Source organism: Drosophila mauritiana, chromosome 3R (genome assembly GCF_004382145.1).
Source record: "Drosophila mauritiana strain mau12 chromosome 3R, ASM438214v1, whole genome shotgun sequence".
Classification (NCBI taxonomy): Eukaryota; Metazoa; Arthropoda; class Insecta; order Diptera; family Drosophilidae; genus Drosophila; species Drosophila mauritiana.
In genome coordinates, this window is record NC_046670.1 from 2,417,636 (window position 1) to 2,428,540 (window position 10,905).

Genomic DNA, 10,905 nt, shown 5'->3' on the forward strand with positions numbered 1-10,905 from the left:
ACGATTAGGAAAAGTTAAGAGGACGACGTCTGGTACTCCAACAAAGGGACGATCTGATAGAGAACTTGTGGTGGCAGTGGGAAAAGTTGCCCCGCCCACCTATTAGTTCGGACAGAGCTAGTTGTTCATTAAAGTCGTGGCCAACGCCCCTTTGGGCGGATTTGGGTGGCAACTGGCACGTGCCATAAATTCGGGTGTAAATGGAGCATGCCCAGAACCGTATCCTGTATCCAGGCGGCATTTGGCGTTATCTTACAATAAATTGCTGTCTTAGTTTTGCGGGCGAAACCACCCTTCAGGGAGCTTTAGAGCAGCCCCCTTCCCACCGACCTGCTGAAAATTAATATTAATTTGGAGCGTGTATTATTATATTGCACGGCAGCAGCAGCGGCGAACGAACGAATGAAACGATACCAAACTTTGACATGCCCTCCTGACGTCTTATTAAATATGCACGAAGCCAAATCAAAAGTTTTTAGTGAGCGCTGGAGGGAGTGAACCTGAATGGCCTGACAGTCTGCCTTCATCCCCTTCGGCTTGGTGGCTTCGCTGGGTTTGTTGGCCCTGCCTCCGCCTCTTGGTAATAAAAAGTAATTAAATTTCTGGCTTTGCCTTTCTGTTGCCATTGGCAATATGCATTTCCATTGCTGCACTTTCGGGACTTACATAAAACGGAAGCCGAACCGCGGGCAGAAGGCAACTTTGAAAGCAATAATGGCTCTAAGTTCAAAACCGGTTTTTGGCAGCGCCATTTATAATTACAGGATAAAAGATCCACGGACTTTTCAGTCTTCTCTTCTCGGGTGGGGCATTTTAAATGTATGTGGCTAGTAACTATGTCGAATAATACTATGAATAAGCTGTACATATAGTTTGTGTTTTATAGGATAAGCAATAATAATAATCAAAATTTGATTAGGTAGATAAATAGTCAATCTTCATATGTAGACATTTCACGTTTAATTGGGCAATAAACTTACTATCGCAGGGCAAATTGAGGTTTCTAAAAATGAGTTCATAATTGGATTTTACCATACAAAATCCTCGAGGTATCCAGACTTAATTAAGAACTGCCTACGAAATAAGATTTGAACATTAATGCTCAAGCCCGAGCAAAACGAATTAGGCTTGAACATAGCCCTTCTGCCGGCACGGACAGGAAATTGAAAATATTTGATTTTCGAAAACTCCCTTCAAGAATTTCAATCGATAAGTCTTTGATCTGGGGCTGCACCCGCGGCGCCTCCTCCTTCCATACCCTTTCCATCCCGAACCGCCACATCCCACTCCGCCCATTCTCATTCATCGCGATTTGTTTGAATCTTTCATTAGACGCACCTAAGAAATTTCATCCCGAATCGTGCTGCCTTTCATCTCGTGGCAGTTTGGCAAGAACAGCGGCCATGGCCATATGCCATCGAAAAAATCACTGAGAAATAAAAATAAAAACTTAATTTTATATAAATGCTCAAGGAACCAGAGCCACATTGCTGACACATAGCATCTGCCATAAATAACTAAGTAAGATAACATTTTAGAATGTTTCTAAATAAATATTTATTCGGAAGTTTTTTAATAAAAATTAAAAACCTCGAAAGTATCTATTTTTGTCAGTGTATTATCGTGCTATCATGGTGCCGTGCTCAGTGCTCTTGTGCCTAATTGCCATGGCATTCTGGGCGCTGCTTGAGCATCGGGATCCATACTTTTGGGGCTCGGCTACGGGAGCCAAGAAGAGCCGAATTACGAAACGTTCGCCCCAAGGCAAGGCTCAGACAAGGTGTTTACACCAAGTGAATGCCGCCGCGCTCCATCCCGCCCATCCCATCCAGAACCCGGTACAAACTACACTCGCAACTGAAACCGAATGAGAATGGCAATTACGTGAACGAAAGTTGGCTAAGGTCCCTCCCAACCCCTCCACACCCCGCCCCTCCTGCGGAGCCCAGTCATTGGCAGGCGTTTAAAATATTTGAACAGGCGGCAGACAATCGAACATGGCCCGGACAACAAGGAACATACGGACATACGGACAAACGGAAAGGACAAGCCTCCGCACGGACAGGAAGCGGCGGGGGCAGGTGCAACACACTTGGCACAACTTACACTATGGGAACTACCGGCCAGCCTGGCAGCACATAAAAATTTATAGAATATTTACGTGTGGCAGCAGTCTTTTACCTTTCCTTTCAGCCCGGCCCTCGACTTCTGGTTGGCCACGTTTTAGGAGTTGCAGTCGGGGAGTGCCAGTTTCTGTCGAGTTACCAAAAAAGAGATGCACGTGAACTGAGAAATGCACGAGCGGTGGCTTACTTGCAGGACTTTCGAGACTTGACTACCTGCACGCTGCTTTTAGCCCGGACATCTGTATTGAATATTGGAAAAAATCATTATTGAGCATAACGTATTTAAGTGCACATTACAGCAGGAACATGTGGACTTATAGTAATCACTCAAAAGAAATAATAGTGACAAGCTACCAACTGCATCCACTAACAATGCTCAAATACTAAAATATATGTATTTACTTAGAAGCTAAGCAATGCAACAAGCAAGTGAGAAATGTGTCGATTCCCCGCTTCCGGTGCAAATTTAATTAAAAGCCATTTCGCAGCAGCCTCCTTAGATCTCTCATGCATGTGCGAAATTCCGCCCGGAAACGCTGCCTCTAATTAAGTGAATTCACTCCGGCAAGTCAGCCGGAACTTTATGCAGAACTGCCAAGAAACGCTGCCCTTCAGAAACCCTCGAAGATCGTGCAGAAGGCAACGGGGTGGCAAATAAATGGGAAATCAGGCCGGGCTGACAGCAGGTGGCTGGCTGACTGACGAGCTGACGAGCAGACTGACTGACGACGAGCTGACTGACTGGAGAGCTCTCCCCGGAGCCGAACTTATCCGGAATTGAAGTTAAAAGTTATCTGTCTGCAGCGCACCACCCCCAGCGCACCGCCGTTCGCCTGAGTGGCTAAATTCATTTGGCAGCCAAATGCAAATTATTACAACTTACTTTTCCTTTTTATGCTTTTCTGGCGAGGACTGGCTCTGGAAATTATTTACTCGAATGGAGAATGGAGGCGGAAATTCCGGCAGCCAGGCACAGGCCGAAGTTCCGCCGCCGGCCGAAGGGTTGCTCCCAACTTTTGGGCCCGAATTTCGACGTGTAAGGTGGAGTGATGGGAAGGGGAAGGGGAAGGGCTGTACAACTTCGACTTCCGTATGTAGTCGCTTATGATTTGCCTTCAGCAGCCCTCGAGATAGAGATATCGGGCGGCTTGCTGCTTCCTGTGCTCCGAGCAGACCCGCCTTATAAATCATGCAAAGGGTTGGCACTGCCGATAAGGAATCTCCCCACCTCGACTTTCAGTCCCGTGTGCATTTTCTCAGGCCCTCGCCCTCGCCTTCTCCATCGCAATTGTCATGTAAATCAATGCAACTGGCGCGCATCGCTTCCCAAAACCATTTCCATTTCTTGGCACTCCGACGAGCTGAGATGGTTTCCAGTTCCTCCGCAGGCGGAGGCGAAGGCCTGCATTTTGCGCTTAAATAAAACCAATTGAAGCGTAAATCTTTCACGTCGTTCCTGCTGCCGATAACGAATCGCGTAATGAGTGGGAGGGGCGATTGGTGGGGGAAATGGAAAAACACGAGGGCAGAGGTTGAGCCAAAGGGCGAGAAAATGGGAATGAGGGTGATGAGCAGAGGGAAAGCCGTGCCTGAAACAGCAACACTGGGCAACACATTTTGGGTGGATGAGATTATTATTACATTACCGCGGTATTGGCTTATCCTTAGCAAAGTAATATGGAAGGATAATATGGAAAAACCACCAAGGAAATTCATATTGATTCGGAAAATTGCATCGAATATGTAAGTGTTAGAGGTGACATTAGTCAGAAACAGCTAATACGAGCCTGATTATAGCTGCTAGTCGCAATCATCATGACTCACAAGCTGTAATTACTTATCGCCCCATTTTAAAGTCTCGTTTTCCTTGACATTCACGGATAATTGCCACAATCCAGAGATCCAGTTGCGGGCTGTAAATCGAAACGCGCAGAAAGGGGACTGCCACAAAGTCCTCGCCCTCTCCCAGCCAGCTTGAGCTCCAATTCCCCTAATACCAGGGGATCGACCTAAGTCCGCGGCGAAAGAGCATCGGAGTCGTCGTATTAACTTCCATGTGGTCGCCGTCTAGTTTTACGGCTTAGGCTTAAAGCGAACGCGTCGACCTGACCGGCTTGTATTTCAATTAAGTCGCCTCGGAAAACGAAAAAAACGAAACCTGAAACGCGGCACATTTATTGATAGGCCTGCCGGGCCAACGTGCCAGACGAGTAATTGATGTGCCCGATTTAAGCGCAATTGATAAGCGGCCGGAGTGCGGACCTGAATGCAGACCTGAATTGCAGATCGGATCGGGCTGGCGTATAAACGAAGCCCTGCTTCGATGTTCGCCCAGCCTTCTGCCCCGAACTGTCCATTAAAAAGTCAGCAACTGTAGCTAATTAAAGCGACGTCTGAGCAGAGCTCGAATCAAATTCGGCGCATATCAAATTATGAACACAGCTGGCAGCAATTGCCGCCGGAGCCACAACCTGGCGCACATGGATTGGCCATCATCCAAACACACACGTACATATGCAGGCAGACACAGTGAACCCTCGGAAGGGAAGCTTATTATCCCCAGAAGGAATCTAAGTCGAGGAAAACAGCAAAACGACGGGGTCATGAAACTGGGTTCCTTATTAAACATGGCAGCCATTTAAGGCGTCGATTCCCTCGGAACTCGTTTTCAAATTAAAGTTGAAAATAACTTCGATCCATTTGAAGCTGACATGGACAAGCGAATGAAAATTGTACTCCTCCGATTGAGAATTACTGGGGTATATCAAGCGATGTATTCAAATTTGCCTATCAAGCTTCACCATTCGAGTGCTCACTGTTCCTTCATGAATGAAAATGGTTAATGCCATATGGGTTGTTGGAAAAATGAGTAATAACCTCGAGGGACGCTTCTCGGAGAACCCTTCATACTCCGTACTTTCGCATTGTGTCATTTCCGCTTTTTGCCTAATTTCGAAGCACTTCCGCTTAATTAGAAACTCGCCTAAGAATCATAATAAACTGGGGAAGGGTCAGAGAGGGCTCTTTCCCATCGACCACATTACCCATCCGAGCTGGCCAAAAACATGTCCATCGCCCGTATTTGCTCCGTAAATTCTGTTATTTTGTTTTCCTACGAATGAATCTATCCCCTCCCCCTGATTTCCAGCCCCCTTGAATGGACTTCGTTGGCTCTTATCGATGTTTGTCTAGTTTATGTGCCGCGCTTGTGTTGTTTTTGGTCTTCGTTTTGTTTGGTCCGTGTTTTGTTTGTCTGCAACACGTAGGGCCGAAAGAGGAAGAACAACCCAGCAGGAGGACGTCAAGCTGAGCTCAAAAAACCAAATGCGACATGACCACGACTCAAATTTCCATCGACAATCACCGTGGTGCAAGATCCATGGAGATGGAGTCGAGCTCGACAGGAATGAGTATCGAAAAAGATATGATAACTGTAATCCGAGAAAAGGGATGGTTTACTTATGGCCTGGGTATTTGATTGCAGCTTAAAGTGAGGCTTAAATGGAAATGAGAAGATCGGTGAGACAGCTGCTACACTGGTTGGGGATATGCTAAATTATGATTCCAGGGTTATTAATTCTCTGCCTTGTGTGAAGCACAAACGTAAGTACTATTGCTACTGCTACTTCATCAACTTAATTTAATAACATGTAAACTGTAAAGATGGATCCTCAGAATGCCAATACTTTGGGTCTGTAATGGTCACTAAGCCAAACCCAAACTGTGCAGCCAACTAAATGTGGCGAGTACCATTACGGATCTTATCTGCGGCCCTTAGCAAAAACATGAAACATTCCCGAGTGCTCTTATCGCGCTTCTTGGCTCCGCAACTTTGGCCATTCCACTGTGCAGCAAATGAAAAGTTTCTGGGTCGGAGGGGGTCGGAAAAGCCGGGAAGGGAGCGGAAAACTTTCAGCAAAGCAAATGCCTAATAGACATTAGCCCAAAACCTGATTGCCTTGGACAGTGCCTTTATACTCTACTTTGCGAAGTAGGCAGGAGTTCCAAAATACTGTTTTATCAGCGGCCTTGTCCTAAAGGGATAAATAATTAATGTGATTATTAAAATTATTTTAAACTTGCTTCTTGATAATGCGTAACATATGTAATAATATATAAAACTAAATCAATCCTGTTCCTTTGTAATATACAAACTTGCAACTTTAAGGGTATATATAGCCCCGACATCAGACTGAAACCTTACTCCATCGACCTAACCTCTGTGTTCCTGGTGTTGCATTACAAGTGGAAATTTTCAGTTTTGCAGCAATTTAGTTTAATTTCTTTTCGGCTGCCGCACGCCCGGAACATAACGAGCGTGGTTAATTGTAGCGATATACATACTCGTAAAAGAGGTCGGGGATGGAGTCGGAGTCGCTATCCTGACGAGAGGCAGACACGTAGAGTCTGCCCCTGGCCGGGCGAGTCGCGACCTTCCCGCCCCTGGAATCCCCCCAGCCACCCCCTCGCCTGTGTTGTTGCTGTGTTGGCAGGCCGCGTTTTGTTCCAGACGGTGGCAAATGTGTCATTAGGCATGTTTCATGACCCTTTGTCATGCACAAATAATTATAATTTAATGCACTTGCGGCAGGTCTCAGAGCGCGGGGGGATGAGGTTGCACAGGGGGTTAGTTGAGATTTCCAGATAGCCGTCCTCTCGAATACCCCTCCTCTTTAAGCGATTGTAATATCAAGCTTTCGACGATGAAAAAGAGGAGCTACTTTAATTAATTGTAGCAGCCATAATAAACAACGAAAAACGCAGGAAAATGCACAATGTTTACAAGTCTTTAGTCTAAACACAGACTACAAAAACTGGTTACATGCATGGCTTATTCATTTTAAAGAAACAATAAGGTTTTAAGATTTGAAATTAGTCCCAGGATGTATATACCGTTGTGTAAGCAAGGCACAGGTAGAAGGTAGTCTTTCTGACCCTAAAAAGCCTAAATACTCTTGATCAGGATTACTAGCCAAGTCGATGTTCATCTGTCCGTCCGTATTGACGCTCATACCAGATCAGGACACTATAAAATCCAAAAAGTTAAGAATGAGCATTCAGATTTAAGACACGCTGATGTACCACCACTTCCTGAGTAATAGGTATCTTATAGTCGAGAAACTCGACTATAGCGTTGAATTCAGATATAACAGCTGTTTCCCGAGGAACTCGCGACAAAATCGGTTATTGCTACTCGCTACACTGAACAGATTTGATTCGATAATTCAGCCGTATATTGGTAGCTGGGAGGAGGCGAATCAATTACAATCCGGTCATCAAAGCGATTTCCCTCACCTTCTAGATTGCAGCTTTCCCGGGGATTCCGCCAGCACCTCGGGGCTGTCGCAGTAAGTTCTACTTTACTTTGTGCCACATAATTGCCACAATTCGCTGAAGTTGCCAGCCACGAGTGCTCCGCCTGGCAATTACGAAGGCGCAGGATGTGTTTTAGTGTCGCCCTGCCCCAGAGAAGCGGGGCTCCCATTTCAGCCCATCTTGTCGCATCTAATTTGCACAGCTCGCGGCTAAATATGAAAAGTTTGTCGTGGCTAATTTGCTTTATGGCATTTTAATTGTATTTGCCCAGCCTGGGAAATTGCTGGCTGCCGACTACTGATTGCCAGTCTGCTTGCTGAAAAGTTAATGAGCTTATGAATTTCAGATGGGTGTTGCCCACCCGTGCACCCCAGTGGAGCAGGGAGCTCCGATGGTACTCCTTCGGAGATAGTTCCGCGCCTTTGTTGCTGATAACCGCATTAGGCAATTATCGATAATTTATGAAAGTAATTGAACGCCACATCGCATGTGCCGATGTCTGTTTGGCCCCCGACGAGCCTTGTATCTGTATCTGTAGTTGTATCTGTATCTGTATCTATATCTATATCAGTGTTTGCCGGCTGAAAACACAAATGAGCACAGCAGGGCTCGCCGAGTGCAGATACAATTCTTATAAATAGACAACAACAACGGCCCTTGTCGACAGTTGGCAATCATCATCGTCAACCAACTAGGCAAACACAAACAGGGGCTACGAAAGGCCAACTAAGTTGCCGAAGCTACTGATACCCTGGGGTTTCCAAGGCAAAGACTTGACAGCCTATTTATATACCAGCACGGTCGGGTTAATGGTGAACTTACAAAGAATATCTGTATTATTGGTATAAAGCTGAAATAGTTCGCTTAAACAATTCGAATTTCAGCACGGCCTTTCTTGGGGAGTCTCGTTGTAGTTTGGGCTAAAAGTTTAAAATAGGTCTGGATTTTTATTTATTTTAAGAGCGCTTGAAATATTACATCATCAAGCTGTCTTAGTCCAGATCATTGAATTTTGTTTTCGTTCTGTAACTTTGTTGATGTATTTACGAAGTGTTCTGTTTTTAAAGTTATACTTTAATAGTCAATTGCCTGATGTTGTAATTAACGAAGTCTTTAATCTGTGCAAGTCATGACAGCTGAACTATACAAGCTAATTTAATTTCGAAAAGTTTAATAGAATAAACAATTTTGTATTTTCCAGTTCTGGTTTTTGAACTTTCAACAAAGATTCTTTGCAAGCTTTAATATCAAATATTTACCCGATCCCCGTACATCCCAAAGAATTCTTGAATGAGGGACAATACAATTGTGATAAAGTTTTTTAATTATTTTGCTCGTATGCTTAAAACAAAACTTATTTAATAGCATATTTTAATTAAAAGTAACCCAAATGGCAAATAATGTGCAGTTTTAATGTGTAATGTAAACTGTTATATCTCTGGGATTACGTTCTTAGTAACTCTACTAATAGTTTTGCCAAATAGACTAGGTTGTTGCAACTACCCGTAATTTGGCATTTTTACGAGGTGCTTTGCTTTCTGCTCGACATCAACTATAGAATTTAACGCCAATGACTTTCTTTGGCGTGTTTCGACCTCATCTGTATCTGTGTCTATAACGCTCCAACTGAAACAGGGACAGATAGAGAACATGTCAATATTGGCAACAAAGCATTGTCATTAACGAAACCAAATAAAAACATTAAATGTTAGCTGGCATGGCAGGAAAGTACACACCAAATACATAAAACTGTGTTCAGAATTTCGTGTATTTGTGGACACACGCAGTCGTACTATTTATTGTGTGGGTCTGTATTTGCCTGGAAAAGTTGTTTCACAAATAAATAAGCGCTTCGGAATGGAAACATTCGCTCCATTGCCCATAAATATTTGTTACCGCTTATGTTGATTCAAATGGTTCGGATTGCCAACTGATAAATTGTTGCGATGGGCGGAGGAGTAGGGTTGGGGTTACCGGAATAGGATTCGGCTTTATAGCCTCACTTAATTGTCACCCAATCGACATAATTTATAATAAGTGAAATGACAGTTAACATAGGTGGGCATCTAGTGTGATCGTAATAGAAACTAAAATATAATCAAGCAATCCAGATGGTTTTCAAACACTACATTCATGAATTCATGTGAATACAATAAACTACTATTAAAGTACTTTATAACACCGAAAATAGTCATATAGTCTAGTAATGACCACCCTCACCACATCAATATGATGTATTAATTTTCCAGTCTAACTTACTGTATTTACTCATTATATATTTATTTATTAACAACATTTAATATACAAATATTATTCAACCTGCAGTCGACTTCAGAGCGTTTACTCCGATTCGTTTTATAGAGAATGTTTCGTTTTTAGCCACCATCGGCACTACGGAAATGTCACTGTCCGCCTTATAGGAGTATCGTATGTTGTATCCTTTGGATCCGATTTTGTAGGAGAGCAGTAACCATCCTTCATGCGGCGCAGGGAACTTTTGCTTAATCTCCCCATCGAGCTCTGAATTTCCGTCAGTATCTGCGATTACCGATTCCCGTCGAAAAGCCGATCCATCTGGATGATTGATCTCCAGCTGGTATCCCCTGCCGTAGGCTGGTGTGACTTTTGAGTAACTCAAGCTCAGGACGAGAATCCACTGGGAATAGTCACTCTATAAAGAATAATTCATGATGACTTTCGGACTCACTAGAGATACTAGTCTGGAAGACATGGTGTTGTACCCACTGACACCGAATTGCAACTAGATGTGAGGTGTTCAAAAGCTCAGAATATTCGACAGATGAAGGTGCGCAAAACAAGTTTAAATGCAAAACCAAATTGAAATCATATAAAAAGCGGTAGAACCACCCAAGAACCAGCCATCCAGGTAGGTGGCTCGAATCTTTAATTACACTTGCGATTTTGTATTACTCATGCATATTATTTTTCAAGTTTGCTCACTGACATCTTAATGACGTGTTCTCAATCTTCTGCTGACTATCTTTTTGCAGATACTTGTGAGTGAGCTAAGCAATAGATCTGTCGAATATATATGTTATCCCGAACATCCCGAAATATGTACATCTTATTAATTGCTCCAACCTCACAAAGGTGTTGAGTGGGGGAGCAGGCTTTGGTGTTTATTGGAGGCCGATTGAAGTGAGTTCCGCGAACGGCCTCTTTGATTTCAAGACTTGGCTCGGAGCCCTTCTGCCTTATCGAAGGCTGGCACACACAGTCACCTGTTCGATGTCTGTTTGCCCCTTTTAGCGGCATGTGTCTGGCCATCACTTACCACCTCAATTTCCCGAAAACCGAATGCATCTAATAAATAGGCGCACAATTAACAAGTTCCTAGTGATTTATGCCGACGTCGCCGCTCGCTTGGGTTGTTACTTGCGCTGGGTTGGGTTGGTTCGGGATGGTTTGGAATGGTTTGGGTTGGGTTGGGCACTGTTCGGAT

The 10,905-nt window shown here is 44.1% G+C and overlaps 1 protein-coding gene across 1 annotated transcript; it reads right to left on the reverse strand.

The window, feature by feature from the left end:
* Window positions 1–9,697: 9,697 nt before the first annotated feature.
* Window positions 9,698–10,905, reverse strand: LOC117143692. Its single transcript, XM_033308484.1, has 2 exons — window positions 10,150–10,905; window positions 9,698–10,098 (listed from the first exon to the last, which is right to left on the reverse strand). Exons 1-2 carry the CDS (start codon window positions 10,171–10,173, stop codon window positions 9,757–9,759), a joined length of 366 nt encoding a protein of 121 aa, XP_033164375.1. The 5' UTR covers window positions 10,174–10,905; the 3' UTR covers window positions 9,698–9,756.

Excerpts from the sequence above, each read along its gene's own strand:
- LOC117143692 (XM_033308484.1), bottom strand. The coding sequence starts at position 10,173 with ATGTCTTCCAGACTAGTATCTCTA. Across the intron at positions 10,099-10,149 it reads CTTCCAGACTAGTATCTCTA|TGGATTCTCGTCCTGAGCTT; the intron begins GTGAGTCCGAAA and ends GACTATTCCCAG.